The sequence below is a fragment of the Trachurus japonicus genome, chromosome 23 (assembly GCF_045865225.1).
Source record: "Trachurus japonicus isolate A0001 chromosome 23, Traja_1.0".
NCBI classification, from domain to species: domain Eukaryota; kingdom Metazoa; phylum Chordata; class Actinopteri; order Carangiformes; family Carangidae; genus Trachurus; species Trachurus japonicus.
In genome coordinates, this window is record NC_140929.1 from 6,302,927 (window position 1) to 6,324,345 (window position 21,419).

Below are 21,419 nucleotides of genomic sequence, written 5' to 3' on the forward strand. Positions count from 1 at the left end.
GAATTTAGATGTTAGCTTGTCATTTGTTATACAAAAGCAAAACAAAACCAAACATAAAAGATTAAAATAAACGTAAACATTTGGTATAGATGACAATTTATGACCTGAATATTTCAAACATTAATTGGTCCTATATTAATAGCTACTGTAAATGTTTTGTGTTACAATTAGTAATGTAATTATATTTTAACTATATTTGAGCATTTTACATAGTATTGTGAAATTAATTAATGCATAATAATCATGATAATCGTAGTACTGTGATTATTTCTTTGACAATCATCGTACCAAGAAAATGTATAATCGTGACATCCCTAGAAGAGATATATCTTGTGACAAATGAGTCCAATATTCACGATGGGGCGAAGTGACTAAACTTCGCTAACATCCGCTGTAGCATCCATCCACGTAAACGTAACGCATTAATACGCCACCACGACCAATCACGATGTGCCACGTCACATCACAAATCGCGGCCTCCGGACAAATCTGGCAACCCGGACACATTTGGTAGCTACACCGACTCCACCACCACCGCCAACCATCAACCATCATCGTTGCCGACACATGACCGCCATCTTCATTGTTGTCGACCCCCCCCCACCACCACCACCACGGTGTGTGTGTGTGCTCCATCATCTTCACACAGAAACCCAGACCATGCTGTGTTGTGTCGCTGCGCCGCCGCCCTGTCTTTGAACGCATCACATCACGTCCGCATCACCACGTGGCCCGGCCGCCACGCCACCACGCCATCACCCGATACACGCACTTGTATGTGTATGTGTGTGTGTGTGCATGTACCGTGTGTGTATGTGTGTATGTGTGTGTGTTTTAGTGTGTCTGTGTCTGTGTTCATGGCTTTTGTGTGTGGGAGGTTTAAAAACTACCAGGTCTCAACTGGATTCAGGTTAAATATCGGCACCTTCAGATTCTCTCCTTCCCTTTTTCTCCTTCACCACCTCCTCCTCCTCTTCTCCTCCTCCCCCTCTCCTCCTCTTCTCCTTGTGTTCCTTCTCGTTGCCCTCGTCTTTCGCTGCTGCCCTCCTTTTGACAAGCTCCCTGTTTCTGCTCCATCATTCTCCCCTTTCATGTCGGCTCGGCCTCGCTTCAGCAGCCCTGGTTTTTTTTTTTTTTTTTTTTTTTTTGCCGTCTCTGTTGGAGCGCACTCCCAACAGAGCATGAATATGAAGAGTCCCCCCCCCTCCTCTCCTCCTCTCCCTCACCCTCTTCCTCCCCCACCAACACCCAACCCTCTCCTTCTCCTCCTCCTCTTCTTCTTCTTCTTGCTCCTCCACATTAACGCTTACACCACTTCCATCCCAGGCTGGCATGAATGCCCCCTCTTCTCCTTCCTCTCTCTGAATATCAGTCACACCTTGAATGGCAACACGCTCAGGTTGAGCTGCTCAGTGTGAATGAGTGGCGCTCTGCACTGCATGTGTCAATGAGACTGAAAAACGTCTCTCCGGTTTTGATAAATATAGACAGCTCTGCATGGAGACAGGCCAGCGTCTCTCTCTCTCTCTCTTTCTTTTTTTTCTGTCCTTCTTTCTTTCTCTTTCTCGACATAATGCTCCCTCTATCGCACCATTTCTTAATATATTCACTGGTAATCCTGCTTTGTTGGCATCGCTTTGACGAGATCAAGGGGGTAAACGAATAGATGATTTTATTTCTTTATTATCTATTTCTTTATTTATTTTATCTTCAAATAGAACAAGGTTGCGAGGAGCTTTGTGCACCATACTTCCTGCCATCTCACCCACCCACCCACCACTCACATACTGTAGTAGTTCTGGCACACATTTCACACTGTTGTGTGTGTTTTCAAGGTGTATGTGTGTGTCTGTGTATGTGTGAGAGTCTGTGTTCGTGTTGTGTTTAAGTGTCTGTGACAACTGTGGTTGAAACCCAACACTGTGCTCGAGGAGAAAGTCATTTAAATAAACAGTGAATGAGAAAAGAAGTTTGACTGTGCTCTCGCCTTTTTTTTTGTACATACACTGTGTGTGTTTGCTTTTTTTTGGATGGTGCTTGTGTTATTTATTTGTTTTTGTTTTTTTTATTGTTTGTTTGTTTTTAATGCCATTACAGCATCACCTTCAGTGCAGCACTCAGTCCTGCTTTATATGAATATCTGATCAGAAGACGTGTTTTCATCTCCATGTGATATTTACATGCAGAGTTCAAGGTGCTGCAGCTTGTCCAGGTTAATTCAAGCTGCTGCTCAGGCCATCCAATCAGATCCACCGAAAGAATGAAACCACTGTGGAGAAGATTTAAAGGGATAGTTCAACATTTTAGCAAATTGGCCCATTGCCATAATCCCTATAGTCATAGCAGTAGGTGCGTTACCTTTATTTGTCGGTGCAAGCTATTTTTAGAACGGCGGAGCAGAGGCGCGAGCTGCTCAGAGCTATGCTACGGAGGCTAATGGGATTTCTTGGTTTTCCTCATCCAAAACGCTCTGGTGGACAAGTTGTGACCTGCACATTCACCACGCTATGAGATAATAACAGAACAAGACGGAGTTGTTTTCGAGGTAAATACAGAGACTGCTTGCTGAAAAACTGCCCCAGACACGAACGCGGGTGGCAGTTTTGCATGAATTTACCTCTAAAACAACTCTGTCTGGTAACGTTCTGTTATTATCTCATAGCGTGGTGAATGTGCAGGTCACAACTTGTCCACCAGAGCGTTTTGGAGTTGTTGGATTGTGTATTTGATGAGTTCGATGAGGGAAACCAAGAAATCCCATGAGCCTCCGTAGCGTAGCTCTGAGCAGCTCGCGGCTCTGCTCTGCCATTCTAAATACAGCTTGCACTGACAATAAAAGGTAACGAACCTACTGACGATAGGGATTATGGCAATGGCCCAATTTGCCAAAATGTTGAACTATCCCTTTAATGTTTAATTCGAAGGGATTCGTGTCAAAAGTTTTTCTCCATTCACATTTAATCATAATAAACGTCTTTACCCAGACACAAAGCTCTGCAAGAATAAGAGTTCAGTTCAGTTGGCTGCTCGAGTCTGAAGAAAGAAATCTGACCAGACAAGTTCTGCAAAATGTTCACTGAGACGAGGTCACAGTTGTGTTATTTTTATTTTTTATTTTTTTCAATAACAGGAAGTTAGAGTGATAAAGTGAGTAAGTTCTTTTAGTCTTTCTATATTTGCACCTGCAGACTCACAGCCGTTTAAATTCATCTCTGCAGGTTAATTACCGTTGCATCAGTCGGTGTCGACACCTGAGCCCACGGTCACACGGTGTCACGGCTCGAGCTTTTCAACCTGGATCCCACATCCCATAGTCGTCTTTTCTAACATAATATGGACGCTGATCAACTTAACACCGGTTTCCTTTACAAAAGACTTTTTTTTTTCATATCCACAACTCCTCCTGAACACGTCAAGTCTTCTCAGCAGTGGTTTCACTTGTTGCAGCCGTAACATAAATATTTCACTAAATCTGACAATCTGCTGATTTTGAATGAGACTTCAATTTGTGTTTTAAAAGGAAAAACCTTCACCTCAACTCGAGGCGCCGTGTTAAAAGCTTGTATAACACGTCTGCTTCTTTGTCTCCTTTACCTCCCTTCCTCCCTCCCTCCATCCCTCCCTCCCCCCTCCTCCTCCTGTCTTCCCCCCCAGTAGCGGGCACCACAGCCAGCTCCAACGCCGGCGCCATGAACTCTCTGACCTCTCTGGGCACCCTGCAAGGCCTGGCAGGCGCCACCGTGGGCCTGAACAACATTAATGCACTAGCAGGTAGCGTCAACAGTGAGTATTCACCCTACCATCAGCCACTCCACCCCCCCACCCCCCACCCCTACACCTCCACTTCCAACCATACATCCTTATCCATCCATCCATTCACAGCATCAGGACCATGATGAGTGAAGGGACGCAGAGAGACGCAGCCTCACAACACAACACAACACAACAGTCGCCACAGTGTGATTGATGTGGATGATTTTAAAGGTTTTTTTATGAATGAAAACAAATTCAAATTTAGATGAATAATTCACCTTGTTTTATACTTAACTCCATTTTTGATTGGGATTGGGAGAGCCTCCTCCTGCCGTCTCTCTGTGTCTCTGACCGGTAAATAAATTGTCCTCATTCTCTCAAAGATGGCTGCCTCACCCATTCATCCAAGCACAGGTATTTCATCCATCCATCCATCCATTCATTCATCCATTCCCTCCATCCTCTCCATCCGCTTCCTGGTTGTGTGCGGGGTTGTGCTTGCTGTAGGAGAGCTGGTGTTGTTCCCGGCGGAGTCGGCGTGTTGCTGCTGTCACCTAGCGACACCCGTCTGTGTCTGTGTGGGACCGTGTCGTAGTTTTGTCTCACATTTGTGTTGTGTTTTTTTGTTTGTTTGTTTGTGTTTCCTGTCACTTCTTCTTCACGGGGTTTGAACCCCAGAGGCGGAAAGGTTTTGTCGACACCTACAGTACCGTTTTTTGTCCTATTTCACACAGAATTTGATCGTTTTCTTCCCCCAATTTTCTCCATAAAGTGACAGAAATTTGAGCATTTTCCAGCCAAAAAGAAAAGTAGAAGATTCTACAATTTTATCCCATTTAAACCCAAGTCCTGTCCACAAGTCATCAAAGTTTGTGCACAAAAACCACAAAACTTCAATTTCATGTCAGAAACATAAAATGTGCCATTTTTACCTATCAAAAATTACAAATATGAGAAATGGCATACCAAATATACAAGCTATGACTATTTTGATTTAATAAAATACAGATTATTGGAGTTCACACCAGGAATACATGTAATAATCCCTCCAAAAATGGCTTGGACCTGTGCCACGGTTCCAATTTGATGCACCAAAATGGCAAAATTTGGCAATTTATGGTACGAAGAAAATAAATGCCACAATTTCAAGCAAAGAAAATATAAAAAATACCAAAACATTTGACTATTTACTTGGCAAAAAGTTTTCAGAGAGGTCTTAAAACTTCCTTAAACTCGACGGACACACATGTGCAGCTACGTCCTCGTGCAGATCGTATCGACTCCACGTTGGAGCGGTGTGTGTGTGCTGTGTGTGTCCTGCCTCTGACCTCCGGGGGAGACGGGGCTGGGATCTTAATCAGCGCTGTTATGACAGCAGAGATCCTGTACCACCGGCCTCCACCACCACATTATTCTCCTCTGACCTTTAGCGCTCCTTGGCTGGAGAAGCTGTATCCGCTGTGTAAATCATATACGCCGTCCACTAGAGCGCACACAGGTACAGAAACATAGGACACACGCACACACACACATGAACACACACTCGAACACACACGCATGTTCGAACAGGGTCGCTTTCGTTTTGCATCCCATTTTCTACCCACTAACCCTTCCCTTCCTCTCCCTGCGCCCCCACCCACTGAAAAACCACCACCACCACCACCACCACCAACCGGCCTCATTTAAACACATCTAGGCCTTAATTGAATTGCAAAGGTCACCAGTGCAATTATTCCTGAATAAATGAGTGACCTATAATCCAGCGCTCGGCGGTGATAATTTATTTCACTGTGTCTGACGGTGAGGCGACAGGACACCGAGCCAATGTCAGACCCCCTCAGACAAGTTGCCCTCCGTGGTGATATTAAGCTGTTACAAGCAACTAATGAGTGTTACTGCTGCGTTGCTTCACTTTTTAAACTCGCCCTCTCCTCCCTCCTCTTCCTCCCTCCCTCGCTCCATGCTCCTGTCTTCACCCCCTAAAATGAGACGTCACAGGGCTGGAAAGGCGCCGATTATCAGACCTTCGCCGTTGATCTTTGACTTCCCCCGCTCTACATTGTGCAGTAGTGAAGATAATTCCCCCACTGTGATACTTCTCTAAAAAAAAGGGGAAAAAAAGGAGTATATCACACAGACGGACAGTCGTCTGGTTTCTCGTATCGATACCTGAGCGGCTTATTTGGAATTTCAATATCTACTTAACAGATAAATCTGTCAGTTTGTCTTTTTTTTATTATTATTTGTCATTTTATTCTAAATCCACATGTCATGGCGGCCGTCCTCCTGCCTGATTATCAGTGTGCAAATCATCCGGTATTGATTCAGCGAGGCAGCCTTATTTGTAAAAACAGGTTTAATATACAGGGCAGTTCAGAGATTATAGAAGACGTGGAGGCGAAATCAGAAAAACAAAGTGAGGAAAACAGAACAGAAATATAAAAAGCATTGAAGTACAGTGCAGATGTGAAACCAGCCTGAATACTAGGCTACTATTACTCTAAAAAAAAAAAAACACTAGAATAAAAAGATTTTTCAAAATAATACACATATTTCCCCTGAAACCCAGACTCCTCACTCACTCACCACCCATAATGCCCGTCTGTTATCCCTAAAACAAAAAGTGTTCGGTGCAGCAGGCCGCCGTTTTTGTAGGTATCACACATCACAATGTAAAAAATGTAAAAAATAAAAGAAGCAGATAAACCCTCCGGTCCCGGCGGCGGCGGTGAGCAGCGCTGTCACTAATGGAGTCAAAGTGGCCGACGGCTTTTGAAATAAAAAGCACAAAAAGTTCCATCAGAACTGTTCAGATAAGCAAACAGGGGCCGTCGGGGGGAAATGTGTTTCTTTAGGAGGCTGTGAATTACTCGCCGTGCCCCCTCCCCCTCCACGCTCCCGCTAGTCGCCTCTAAAGTGTGTTTTCACGCCATTATTCTGGTGTTTTTCATCCCGTACGGTTGTTTTGTCGACATTGTGTCTTTATGTATTGTGTGCATGAGTCGCTTTGTGCTTTTTTTTATCTCCAGTTCGCCTGTGTGCGGCTCTGGCTGTCATCAGCCATACACTCATATTGTACTTTATTGTGTTGATACTTAGACTGTGTGTGTGTGTGTGTGTGTGTTTGTGTTTGTGTGTCCTGTGCTCTTGTTGTGTCAGATGTTGTTGTGTCGACACAAGTATTGATGTTGGTGTGTTTTCGTGTGTAATTTACAGTACAGTCTCTGTGCGTGTGTGTTTGTTTGTGTGCGTGGCGTCTAGTAACAGTCGTGTACTGTATGCGTTAATGTGTGTGTTAGTGTGTGTATGTGTAGTATTAAAAACACAACCTTCAATGGGAGCGCTAATGAGTAAGTGCACTCTTCTTTCTTTATTGTTGGGTTTTATGTAAAGTTGCTCAAATGCTCTCAGGTATGGCGGCTCTTAACGGAGGCCTGGGCGGCGCAGGGCTTACCAACGGGACGGCGGGCACCATGGACGCGCTGACGCAGGCTTACTCAGGGATCCAGCAGTACGCCGCCGCAGCGCTGCCCACCCTCTACAGCCAGTCCCTGCTGCAGCAGCAAGGGGCTGCCGGCAGCCAGAAAGAGGGTCAGTAACACGGGGTTTCCATCAAGAGGTTCAAAGCTCCAGGTGTTTGTATTAAAGCCTTTGGAAACATGGCTTTAAATAGTACAAATGTTTATATTATATCAAAGTCCAGTGTCTCATTAAGCATCCACAAAGGTCTGAGTGAAAATAACTAGTCATAAGTATTAGAAATCCTGCTTTAAAAACAGCTCATTTTGCTGTTGACGGCATGGATAGATAGATAGATAGATAGATAGATAGATAGATAGATAGATAGATAGATAGATAGATAGATAGATAGATAGATAGATAGATAGATAGATAGATAGATAGATAGATAGATAGATAGATAGATAGATAGATAGATAGAATGCTTAACGCGCTAAATCGCTAATGGTACACCCCCACCCAAAGAGTTTGCTCAGACTCAAAGAGGCAGAATAAGCGCTTTGATAAGTGGGAGCAGAAATGTTTTGTTGCGCTGCCACTCGGGGGCAGGATGAGACGACTGACGTGGATGATTTATGATTGGTTTGGAATTTATTGCATAATAAATCTCAGAAATCTCAAAAATGTACAAAACCTAAAAGAAAAATACTTCGAATTTGGATGGAAACTCATTTCTAATTATTTTTACGTACATAAGACACGAAATTACATAGTTAGAAGGCTTTTGTGAATTTGGGTTTCTAGAGGCTTAAAAGCTCCATACAGTATAAAGGTAGATGTCCGTGTGTAGTGTGATTATAAAGTAGCTCTAGGTTCTATATTAATACTGTGAAAGTATCAAAGCCTCAGTCCACAGAGAAATGCACACAGCCTGTATTCAGAAACTGAGCCTTAAAACCAGCCGTCAGGACTTCCTGTCACTTTGTGATGTCACAACAAAACAGTCATCAAATGCCCCGCCCCCTCACCACCTGGACCTAAACATCCATCCAACACTTGTAGGATTTGGTTTCTCTGAGTGTTTTATTCTGAAATCTGCTCTGTTTTTATTGGATTACTCAGAAAATAGTCAGCCAATCAGAAGAGAGGCTCAGAGCCTCCTCTCTTCTGATTGGCTGACACTGACCTGTTGTTGCTAGAGATGGAAAACTACACTGAGATAATCAAAAGAAAACACATGACAAGTGTAGAATATGAAGCTTTAAATGCAGCTAAAAACTATGATTATTATGATTATGGTAATGAATAGTCCATAGTGGTGTAATATACAGTTAAAATGTCACAAACACACACTGTCATGTTTCTTTGGCAGTGTAACCTCATTTTAAAACACAGCATACATTTATTTATTTCTTCAAAGGCTTATTTCTTCAAATCTTAATGCCCATATATCAGATATAAATAAAAATCATCTGAAAATTCAGTATAGAAACAGAGAAATGAACAATTATTAAATACTATTTCATTTTAAGGGTTTTTATTCGACCATCTCCTTGGTTAAAAATGAAATGTGAATGCTTCTGACACTTAAGTGTTTGATCAGACCTCTCTCTATGAATATCATCAGTATTCTTGGTGATAATCGTACATGTAATTTCATTATATTGTGGAGGATGAAACGTGAAATTCTTCAGAGTGCGAATCAGTGCTGTTGCCACCTTCACACAGATCCTGGCGGCTGAAGTGAAATCTACACAAAAGCTTTAGACGACAGCGCTGAATACAAACCAGATGATGAAATGTCTCGTAAAACAAACAGAGCCTCACACTGTTTGTTTGTGTGCTTCTCATCTCTCTGCTTCCAACAAAGATAAATTTGTAAAGATGCTTTTCTTTTCTTTGACAGTCCATCGAGAAGTTCAAAACCCTCCAGCGAGACAAAGATGTGACAAATATTCGCCTCCCTCCCGGCTTCATTTAGCTACAGAGGGCATATTTAATGACTCTGAGAGGTCTGACCTATTAGGATGATTAGGATGTGTGTTTGGAGGAGGGTGGGGGTCGACCTATGACACTCCGCTGAAAGAATGAATGAATCACGCAATAGCAAGAGAACAGGGAGCTCGTCGTATTCGTCGAGAGCAGAAATATAATTATTATGTGAAAACCAAAAGCTTTCATCTTTGTTTAATGTTCAGTACAATTGCAGAATGTTGTTTAAAGGCAATAACAAACTCAAGGTCATGCAATATTGTGCTAAGCGGTGTGCTTCAGCTCCGTTCCTATGACGACAGCAGAGCTGAGCCCGTCGCCACAATGCACAACGCTCCCTCTCTTGCAGTTTGCTTGAATGAAAAAACCTTTCTCTGACCTTATACCCGCTCTGCATCTCGTTCCCCCCTACTCCACCAGGTCCCGAAGGTGCCAACCTGTTCATCTACCACCTGCCCCAGGAGTTTGGAGACCAGGACATACTGCAGATGTTCATGCCTTTCGGAAACGTGGTCTCTGCCAAAGTCTTCATCGACAAACAGACAAACCTTAGCAAGTGCTTCGGTACGAGCTCTCGTCCTTTATTTTATTTTCATTGGTTGTGTTCGAGTTCAGGGACTGGATTCATGAAGACGCTGCAAAATAATACAGGATTTAGGCCGTTGGTAAAGATCACAAACTGGACGAAAGATTATCTTATCAAAAATATGGTGCATTCAGGTGCTCCTTGTCAACTTTTCAGGCAAAAATATTCAACCGAATTAGGTCGTTCGGCTTATGTGGATGTCATGTCCCATAGTTTCCTAATAAATCCCCAGAAAGGAACTCATATGTTCCGTTAATTCCTCAAAAAGGTTCCTGGACAAGGTTTGTAATGTGGTTCTAATTATAGGTACAATGGATACGGCATTCATCTGGTACCTTTACAATTATTTAACTCCAATTAATTTCTAGAGTAACCAGGATGGTATTTTAATCAGTGCACAGCACAAAATTTGTAAAATTACAGGACCCCCGATCTGGATACCTGGTAATTAGAAGGGCTGAGGGATGTTTCCAGACTTAACGAGTTGGCATCGATCACCTGAACACACCAGGAAACAGTGAGCGATACTGAGAAGATACGTTCCAGATTACAACCGGCTTTATTTGTTGGTGCATCATGACTTTGAGGGATCCAGCTCCTGAACTCGGACAGGAACATATAACGAATATTAAGACGCTGTTTGAATGAGGTGTAATTAAAACACACAAGAAAGCCTCAAACGTACCAAAAACCTAAAAAATATAAAGCATCTCAATATTTCATAAGGGAAACAAAAATAAATCAAGCGTACATCCAAGAAGGAGCCAGACAAATTTGTCTGATAGTTGTCAGATTGTGAGGATGGATGTGAGACAAGCGAGACGAGGAGTTTACTGTCAGTTTTAGAGGTTGCAAATATTACAGGAGGAAGCGAAGTGTGCACGGAAATGGCTTTGCGGGAGAGACAGCAGAAAAATAAACACAGTATAACCTCGCTGTCTGCTCCAAAGCACTTTATTCTGACATCCTGACCCCCAGTGGCCCCGGTCAAGTTGTTGGTTAAATTGTTAGTGTGGTATATTTGGAGCAGACACTGTGCTTTTAGTCTCAGGATTTTAGTGCACTTGTTTTGCAGACTTACTGTGCTTCACATTGGAACCACTGTCACCCTGCCTCCTCTATTTGTTTTACTATTATTCTATTTTACTTAGCTTTATTCTTTCATTGTTTTGTTGATGCAACAACCCAGTTTCCTCGGGGGAGTCATTAAAGTTTAATCTTCTCTTATTGTGTACCAGAGGTGTATTTTAATGTAGATGTAAATGTAATCCAGATAAATCAGATCTCAAGACGCAGACAACACGGTGAGGGTGTCTCGTGTTAGCATTTTAACATCGGTTTATTATTACGCCTTAATTTTGAAGCACCATAGTTGCTGTAAATAAACAAGATCCATCAAGTAGGAGCTTATTTGGTCTGCGCCTGTGTTTAGTATTGGGAGTCAGAATTGGAGGGAAATCTGCTGCAGTGCACGATTACATTACACAACAAAGAGAAGATACATTACAACCTTTAACTGGCAGGAAACTGGGGATTTGGGGAGATATCTTAACTGGAAGAGAGGCTAACTGAAATAATAGCACTGTTGTCTCTGTAATCTATCTGCCGTTAGTTAGGATTTGCTTGCTAGCTATTTTAGCTAACACATTAGCTACATTTAAATAGCTTACCTCACTCTCAACAAGTGAAACAGGATATTAGCCTATATAACTTCTTATTGAGTTGAACCTAGTTTAATCATGCAAATCAATTATTTTATTAGGCTGCAACTGTAAAAGTAAGGAGAAAAGACAGCCTAATCTTGCAAACTTGTTAGCTACTTTACACTCCTATTGTTTGACCTTTTTACTTTCCTTACGTTTTATCTACCTGGTCTATAAAGGAAATACTTTGACTCAATGAAACATTTAAAGCCAACATTTTAACAGACTACAGCCAACACAGAGCTAATTTCACTATCCATTTTAGCTAAGATAAACACAGTCCAATTAGCTAACATGCTGGCTGATGTTAGCCAGCTTAGCCTATTATGCTAGGTCTGCTCAAGAGATCCTACTAACCTCTAAGTCTTCCAGACACTCCATCTTAAGTGCGTCTCAAATGATACCAGCTAATCTTTAATTATTGAACAGTATGCTAATTTAAAGCAACTACAAAGAACTTTCAGTTTGTGTTATAAATGTTGGCGACCCCTGTGGACAAAAGTGGTAGATTTCTCTTCACGGATCCTGTCCCAGTTATCAGCCATTGAGCTCTGTTTTTACTGGCTCGTGTAGCAACAACTCAATACTAATTTATAGCCTCGTCAGGTGTGCCATCTCCTCCGGTCTCAGTGCAATAAATCGTTTCATCCGCTGGACCGACCCGACCACTGCCTCCCGAAGGTATACAGTTAAGACTATTTAGAAATAGCCAATGGCCTCATTTGCTGTTGTAGGTCATACAGAGACATCAGCAGAAATGAGAGACTTTTTCATATCCAGTTAAAAGTTCTTTGTAGTTGCTTTAATGAGTTTGTTAATTGGAAAATGCACATATTTTCATTGTTTTTCTCCACTTTTCTTCCACTTCTATAGGCTTCGTCAGCTACGACAATCCAGTGTCGGCGCAGGCAGCCATCCAGGCCATGAACGGCTTCCAGATCGGCATGAAGCGGCTGAAGGTGCAGCTGAAGCGCTCCAAGAACGACAGCAAACCGTACTGATCTTAGCACTAGGGTCTATCTGCTCCCCATGTTAGCACTGCTAGGGTAAGTCCCCCCACAAAAAAAAAAATGAAAATGAAAAAAAAACAAAAAAACAAAAACAAACAGCAAACCGAGCCACGACCTCTCTACACAGGGACTGGGGGGGGGGGGGGGTTGGGGGGGGGGGAGGGTTGAATGGAGATAAGGGAGGGAGGGGGAGACGACCTACAACCACCCTGAGGGAGACACACACGCCTTGTTTTTGTTTTGTTATTTTTTTCTTGTTTTTCTTGCTTTTTTGAAGATTTTTATGTTAGCTTTCAAGTATTATTATTTATTACAATTTTATTTTTGTGACACACATGAACGCTTCCATTACCGTCATTACTTTGTGCAATTTTTTTTTTTTTTTTTACAATGGAAGGAAGTAGCTATCTTGGGTAGCTTTTTTTTAAGAAGTCTGTTTTAAAAGTTATTTAATTTTTTTTTCTTTCTCACTGATTATTTATACATTTTTAAAGACTAGTTACAGCCAGAACCGAGGTACAGACAAAGGAGCCATGATGATTTTTAATTTTTTTTCCTCTCTCTCTCTCTCGATGTGAACCTGAGGCCTGGCGAAGGGTTCTTTTTTTTTTTAAATACCTTCTTTTTTTTTCCTTTTGACACGCACGTCGATATGCACATTCGACCTTTGACCTCCGCGGTGTTGGTTGCAGGCCGCCGCTGCTTCTCCAAAACCCCTCTATGCCTGCTGGCAACCCGGGAGCAAAGGCTGCAAAAATCTTAGTGGCCTCTTTACAGTTATAGTCAATGGCAACATCAGCCTGCCATACAGTTACACTCCACCACCACAAGATGAAGAAAAAAAGCAAACACACACACAGACACACACAGAGACACACACAGATACACTCCAGCTGCGTCGTATTATTTATGTGAAAATAAAAAAAACAGTTTTTTATTTCTCAGAAGATGAAAAAAAAATAATTAGTAAACTACTTTTTCTGGGTCAGATCACATTGGTCTTTGTTGTGAAATGGATATTACAGCATGTAGAGCATTTTCAAAATAACATCCAGAATTTGATGAAGGCTATAATAATAATAATAATAATAATATTACTACTAATAAAAAAAAGAGTTTATGGGTTAAGGGGGTAACTGAAAATACTTGATGTTTGTTGAAAGATTTAAAAAAAAAAATAATTCAAAGTACAGAAAGCCACAGGCCTGTAAATTTTATTTGTAAAAAAAGCAGTTCTATTTTTATACAACATTTTTACTGCCTCAGATGAAAAAAAAAAAGGATTTTATTTATTGCCTATCGTTAAGTTATTGGACTCCTATAAAGTATACAGCATCATTAAAGTAGACCCTTGTGGAGAAGTCTCGTGGAATTGGGTTCTCCGGTGTTTTTCATGTTTTTTCAGTGCAGAAACCACAATCACGACACACGCCGCCACCGCCACCCCGCTGCCATCTGAACCGCACACACACTCCTCCTCCCCCCTTCACCACCGCTGTCCATCCTCCCTGTGTCATTTCACACACACACACTTCTCTGTGCTGCCCATCCATCCATCCATCCATCCATCCATCTCTCTCTCTTTACACCACTCTCTCCCTCTCTCCATCCGTAGTGGGACTACTTCTTCACTTGTCCAATTTCTACCTTTTTCCTCGCGTTTTTTTTAATTTATTTTTTAATTTTTATTCTTTATAATTTCTTTTTTTTTCCTTTGCTTTTTTTTTTGTTTTGTTTTTGAGTGTTTCCGTTTTTTTGTTTGTTCGTAGCCCCCCTGCCCCCAACCCCTTACCCTCCACCTTTTTTTTTGAAGATTTAAGAAATTAAAAAAAAATAGAAAGTAAAAGTAAAAGACCCACCCCCCCGCCCGACCCCGACCCGACCCACCCCACCTCCCAAAAAATGAACAACTATTTTCTCCCAAATGACAACATCCATCTGGGATCTGATGGATAAAGCTTTGGGTGCTCTCTGTTTTTTGTGTATCTGTGTATGAATGATTGAATGAGTGAATGAATGAAAGAATGAATGAATGAATGAGTGTGCGTGTGTGTGAATTGTTGCTTGTTAGTATAGACATATAACATTAATATCATTTTCTATTACAAAGTTAAAAAAAACAACAAAATCAAAGCTAAAAAATTGCCAATGAAATCAGTGAGTGGTGTTGCTGTTTGCATTGTTGTTGTTGTTCGTTTGTTGTTGTTGCTGTTTGTTGTTGTTGTTTCTCCTGATTTTATAAAATGCTGTAGTGGTGTGGTGCTCTGGCTCTCTGTGTGTAACTCTCTCCTCTCCCCTGTTTTTTCTTTCCCCCTTTTAGAACAACCCATCTCCATGCCTGTTATAGCTCATCGTTTGCCTAGCATGTCTCCGTGGCGTCCAAAAAAAAAAAAAACTTTACACAAAAACGAAACAAAAAAAAATATTCCCCCCACCGAAAAAAAAAAAAGTGTCATCGTCCTCCTCCTCCTCCTCCCCCGTCATTGTTTTTTCTGATGTCTTTTCCGAGCTCACCTGATCATAACCTGGTTCTCCTCCTCCTCCTCCTCCTCCTCCTACTCCTCCGCCGCCTACTGACCTTTTGAACTTTGAACTTTTAGCTTTTTTGGACGTTGATTTTTTTTTTTTATGAGTTTTTGTCTTTATTTTTGTGTTTTTTTTTTTGTTTTTTGCTTTGTTTTTGTTAGTTTTTTTTGCATGTGACCTCATTTGGATCTGTTTTCTGGGAGTGTTTCAGGGAGGGAGGGAGGGAGGCGATAAGGAAAGGGGGGTGGGAGAGAAAATGAATCAATGTGAAAAAGATATAAAGCTGCATTCATATGAAAAAAACAACAAAAAAAGACTGAGATTTTTACGGAAAAACAAAAATGTTCTTTTTTTGGAGAAAAAAAAACAAACAACAACCTGTGGCAAAGTGACTTCCATTCAGTATGTTTTCTTGCATTATTTTTGTTTCTTCTTCTTCTTCTTCTTCTTCTTCTTCTTTGTGTCAGTTTTTTGGTTTTGTTTTGGTTTTTTTGTTGGTTTTTCTTTTCCTTCTTCATTTAAAGTAAACTTGAAAGTTCACTACAGGAATTGGCGCGTCATCTTGCTTCTGGTGCCGATGAAAAACAGAGCGCGGGCCAGAAGCAGTCCGCGCCAGTTTCTCTGAAATATAAGACTACTTCCAAACAGTTTTGAAAAAAACTGTCTGATCAATATTAGACTCTCTCAGAGCTCTCTAATGGTTTTTACATTTTTCAGGCAGTGTAAAGTTTTTTGATAAGGCCATTTTAAGTGGCTCTGTTTCTCATTCAAAGTCTATATATAGAACCACTTTTTTCTAGAGTAGTTTAAAGGTAAAAATAAAAAAAGACATTTGCCCTGTTTGGGGGGGAGAAATGCTACCTACTTGTGTCACCTTTTGCTGAACTGACTCACAGATAGACAATCCGTGGTTTAAATGCACATGATGAAATGACCTATATTTTCTACTGTTTAAATGTATAGAGGAAAAAAAAATACTAAGATACCTGTAACCCGCGTTAACGTCGGTGCTTCTCGTGAGTTTAGTTGTGGTTTCATCACAAGTCTAACGGTCTTAAATGTCTCATGTTTTTCAAGAGAAGACTAAAAAATCAGTTTACTTGAACAATAGACAAAGCCTTTCATATTACTATAATAGTTACTTTTTTCTTTTACTTTCTTCTTTTTTTAAGGAGTCCCTATTTGCTAAATTACTCGTTGGTTAATTAGCTATATAAAATTCCTAAAAATATATATAAATATAAATATATCTATATATATATAATGTCAGCTTGTGAAGCATCAATGTCATTATTATTTTATTTCTCTCGTGGGAAACAATATTTAGATGTGTTTTGTTGTTCAGCAAAATGTCTTATAAAGAAAAAAAGACAAGATCAGTGGAGTTTAGTGCCAAATTCTGAAGGTACTTCCTGCCTAGCGCGTCAGTGTATTTCTTGTGAAATTATTTGATAACATGGGTATTTTATTATAAGTGTTTTGTATGGATCCCTCATATTTAAAATATAGATTTAAAAAAAGAGTTTGTTAACTTGCTATTCTGTGGTCTTGTTGCCTGAAAATGTCATGTTTGCTTTTTTTTCTTTGTAAAGATGTAAAACAAAAAAAAAACAAAACAAAAAAAAAGTGCCCATGTGTCATATATATATCTATATACACGCACACACGGACACACACACACACACACTCTCGTGCAGACCTCACAGTTTACTTTGTTGTTGTGCATGAGAGCCCCTGAGTGTGAAAGCCTCTACAGCGACCGCTACAGCCCGCCAGCGTGCACACACACACTTTAAAAACACACACACACAACACGTGCACGCGCGCAAAAATCACAGCACTGATATTTTTAGCCATTGTACAGCCGTTTGATTCATCAAAGCCTTACCACAAATCTTTGCACTCCTGTTCTCTCTCTATTAGTATCTCACACACAGACACAAACAGACATCAGGCTTCCGTTTATTTTGGTTTTGATCGTTTTCACGCACGTTTAGTTTCTCCCGCTCCTCTGCCGCAAAACAAAAAAAGAACTGAGGTGAGAGTCATACGCGAAGCCTTATTTCACCAAAATCTCTCTTATCCCTTTTTGTTGGGTTTGAAAAAAATGTTTCTGAGTTGTAGCCGGCGCCATTTGTCTCAGACGGCGAGGATCATTACTTTTGTGTATCACCTCAGACGAGCACGCTTTCGCTTTCATGATGTAAGCACAGGGCAAGACTCGCTCATTCACAAACAAGCCTTGGTCTTTTGAGGAAAAAAAAGAAGAAAAAAAAGCACACGTCGCCGTCGGATAGTCAAAAAAAAAAAAAAACGAAGAAGGCGGGACAGTCCGGAGCGAGTTTTGATTTCGCCGCCAAACTTTTTCCTTTGACGTTTTTTCTTTTTTTCTTTTTTTCTAAAAAGTGGTTGTAAGACTTCTTCTCCGTGTCTGAGTCTTGTGGTGTAATGGGCCAAAATCATGTTTAGATGCCAAAGTGTGTTATTGACATTCTCATAGTCGAGCCGTTTACATGGCACAATGTTGTCAAAGTCTATTCAACTGCCCCCTTTCCCCCCTCCCTGAAAGCCTAGTTTACGGTCTGCAAAAAAAAAAACAAAGAAAAAGACAAAAAAAAAAAAAGGCAGCATTATTTTCTACAGAAGCTCACCAGTCGCCTTAACCAGGGAGCGTTGTATCAGTATTATAAGACTAGAAGATGTTGTCAGTCAGTCAGTCAGTCAGTCAAGTCAGTGATTTGTGCCAAGTCCAGGTTCACTTTTGTGTACGGTTAAACCTCCCCACTTGTCAAAGTCTGGGTTTTTTCGCTCTTCCGCCATTTTGTCCGATCGGCCAGAGCAGAGAGGCTGAGATGGCCGTTTTGTCCCTCGCAGCATAGTGAAAGAAAGAAAAAAGGAGAAAGAAAGAAAGAAAGAAAAAGAAGAAGTGAGATGAGGCGTCTGTTTGAAGGATGCCGCTCCCTACCTGCCTCGGTTGTTGTCTCCCAGGCTAAGCGGGGGTTATTAGAACCAGGGCGATGTGGAGAGACGTCTTATTGGAATAGCGACAGGGGAAATAAAAACGCTTGTTGGTTGGAGAGGAAGGGTCACGTCCGCAGGTCCACACAGGCAAAACAACAGCCGCAGCCGAGATGAAGGCAATACAGCTTTCATTATCCTCTTCAAAGACCAAAACCCAATACCAAACTTTTATCTGATCTCATGGAGGGAGGCAAGCAGACTTTTTTCTTTTTTTTTTTTTACCTAAAATGCAGTACGCGCAGTAATCAGTGCCACAAACAGCCATAACTACCTGTACGGTGTGTGGGTTTCACGTCGCTGCAACGTATATTACAAAAAAAAAAACATAAAAACACAAAACGACCTTTGTATCCCAGAACTATACAACGATTGCACATCGTCACATCTCCGCCTCACTCCCGCGCCGTTCACGTAAACCTTTTATTCGTCAAGTGTGGAGGCCGCATACTCCCATTATGTTATTAATATCCCAGACGTTTTTTTTTCCCACTGTCCCGAGAATATGTCGTAATATTTGCCAAATCTCACCGAGTTGCACACAGCCTGATGTTGCACAGTCACAGTGTGAAGCATCTTCTTTTTTTTTTACGTCTTTGTTTCAATGTCGAAGCACAACAGGGTCGTAGACGCAGAGTTTCTGTGGAGCGGCTCACCTCAGGGGCTGTCATCGCCGATGCTCGTTGTAATCTTTCTATCTCGTCACTGTTCACTTCTCTGTTCTCCTTCTTTCTTAATTATCTTAAGTGCTATTTATCAAACAATGAAATCTGAAAGGAAAAAAAAAATTGAACTTGTCGTTTCTTTGCATTATGGCTTATGTCAAGTTTTTTGAGGAAAAATGTTTTGTGTGTTCTCTCTCTTTCCGTGCCGTAAAGAAAAAAAGAGCTTGTTGTCTGTAGAAATTATCCAATTTCTTTAAAAAATTATTTTCTTTTCTTTGTTGTTGTTGTTTTTCTTTTTTCTTTTCAATTCTCAAAAAGGTTTTCAGTAGTTTCAAAGTTATTGTCTTGAGAGAAGCCAAAGTCAATGCATTTCAGTGGATCCTGTAAGCGTGATGTATGTTTGTTTGACAACACTTCGAAATCTGTCACTGGATGGGATTTAAAAAGTACAAAAAATGCAGGCTTTCCTATTTCTACAACTGATTGTACTTATGCATTTTGTACCAGTGGAATTTTTTATACTGGAGATTAAAGGATACAACAAAAAAATCTTAGAAAAAAAGCTGTCTGGCCTGGTGGTGTGGCCTGACCCTGACTGGTCCCTGAGTATGATTTCTAGCTGGCATCAAGAAAGTTGGCTTTTGATATAAGATTTTCTAGAAGATCTTTGGCTTTATTTCTTTCACTTCTTTTTCCTCACTTGAGTGTTGTTGTTCTTTCTTTCTTTCTACCTTTCTTTCTTAGTTCGTTCTTTCTTTTTGGTTCTTTTTCCGAAAACAGAGGGTAGGTGAGTGTCAAGATCTTTTCATTTTTGCTTTATAAATAGTTCTAGCAAGTTTGTCTATACAACAGCGGTAAGTTTCATTTGACTTCTGTATTGTGCCGTCTACACGATAAGACAATTATAGAAAAAGAAGGAATAGAAATATTTAGTCACCTTCAGTGGATTAATGTATTAGTTTAATAAAGAGATCAACTAATTAGAAACTTTTTTGCTTTTAGCTGTTTAGATTTTTCCGGTTTCTCTGTCCTTCTCTGTGAACTAACTGTGTAGCTGAAGCAGTCAGAATTATTTTTGTAAACGTATGTTCTTGTGTGATGCAGTTTTTTGCTTCTGTCTCCTATATTAAACCATTTTTCCTAATACTTGTCTCTCTCTGTGTTGTTATGTTCCAGTGGCTGTCTGATGTTGTACTGTTTCACAACCTCCTCCCTGCCACTCTCTCCTTTTTTCTCTCTCTTTACTCTCACTTTTATCATAGTCTCTCTCTCTTTCTCTCTCGCTCTCACTCACTCTCTCTTTCATTCTCTCTCTTTCCCCATCATGTTTGTGTTTTTTGTTTTTTAGTTTTTCGTTGTCGTTTTTTACCACATAGTAAAGTTGACTCCATCTCCAGTGACAACTCACTATGCTGTTCTCACTCAAACATAGTAAATATACATCGAGGTGTTTGTATGTATATTACTGTGGAGCCCAAGTCGCCGCGTGACAGTCGACAAAAAAATGACTCTCCATCCGCAAAAGTGTCAAGCCGGGGGGGACGGACTTTGGGGACTTTGGGAATCCAAAATTTAATCAGCAAATGACGAGAAGTCAGTTTGCTGGGTGTGGAAAAGCTGACCAAAAATAATTTGACATTTTGGGAAATATGCATATTTGTGTGTTGTATAAGTCGAAAGGCCTGGTCACACCATACGTGCATGGTTACAGAGTTTCTTGAAGCTATAGCTTGATATCGCAGGACTAACTAGCCCGCTACAGTAGCTAGCTTGCTAGCACCAGTCAAGTCGAAACTGCTCAGTCTTCACAGCATGGTTTAGTATTGTATTGTATTGTTTGTACATTCAATTAACACAATGAGGGTTAATGAGCTAACTAGCTTGATAGCAGTCGGTTAGCTTGATCGACTGTAGGCTACTAGGCTAGCTCGCTTGTCAAGGGACAGTAAGACAATGTGAAAACAGTTTGCACAAATTCTTAAAACGTTCTCTATCTAATTTTATTTTATTTTAAAATCTTCACATTTTGATGTTTTTAACGTTGGTCTGACCAGGCCATTAGGTGCTAAGTTCATAGAGTAGATGTGGTTGCTAGCACAGCCTTTGTGTAAATAAACAGTCCAACTTATAATGCCAATTAAATCACAATTTTTTAATTTTTTGAAAACATGAAAACCAGCTTTAGAGCTACTTTAGTTAGGCTGAAACTAGCAGTTAGCTCTAGCTTCTTATTAGCCTACTGTACGGCTGTTAGAGTGGTGTCAATATTCATAAAGTAAATGAGTGTATTTCCCAAAATGTACTCTTACTTCAGTTGTTTAGGCTACATTTAAAAAGAAACTCTTTGTTGTGGCGATACGAGCTCAGCTCACACTGGAATTGGCTTTGAATAAGAGGGCGGACTCTCGGCCGCCGTGAGTTTTCCCTCATCAGGGAATCGGCCTTCGTCGTCGTCCCTCCTCCTTACCTGTGCTGTCCGCTGTCCTGGGCGAGGCCTGTCCACTGTATGTCCACTCTCTGTGTCCGATCCACTCCCGTACTGTCTCACCGTCACAACTGCATCCCCAGTAGAGAGAGAGAGAGAGGAAAGAGAAGTCAAAGGTCAAAGTTTTCACTTTTCATTCACAGATATCCAGGAGGGTTTGAAATGTTCAGAAATGTTGTTTTATTTTTTAAATATACGTATATATACACACTAATTGAAGGT

The 21,419-nt window shown here is 40.9% G+C and overlaps 1 protein-coding gene across 50 annotated transcripts in view; it reads left to right on the forward strand.

Annotated features, from left to right (window-relative positions):
* The window catches only part of celf2 (cugbp, Elav-like family member 2), a 229,144-nt gene extending 209,286 nt beyond the window's left edge, over positions 1–19,858 (forward strand). For 6 of the 50 annotated variants that reach the window (XR_015035069.1, XR_015035081.1, XR_015035075.1 and 3 more), the window contains 6 exons: positions 3,655–3,783; positions 7,165–7,344; positions 9,625–9,768; positions 12,367–12,539; positions 14,824–17,907; positions 17,951–19,858. Coding sequence is in view for 20 of the 50 variants with exons in the window: in XM_085769350.1 (XP_085625476.1) it covers positions 3,655–3,783; positions 7,147–7,344; positions 9,625–9,768; positions 12,367–12,494 (599 nt within the window). In the remaining 30 variants the exon portion in view is untranslated. Of the gene's footprint in view, positions 1–3,654; positions 3,784–7,146; positions 7,345–9,624; positions 9,769–12,366; positions 13,598–14,823 lie in introns of those variants that run through there. The other 44 variants (XR_015035070.1, XR_015035082.1, XR_015035076.1 and 41 more) reach the window with 14 other exon arrangements.
* Positions 19,859–21,419: the final 1,561 nt, after the last annotated feature.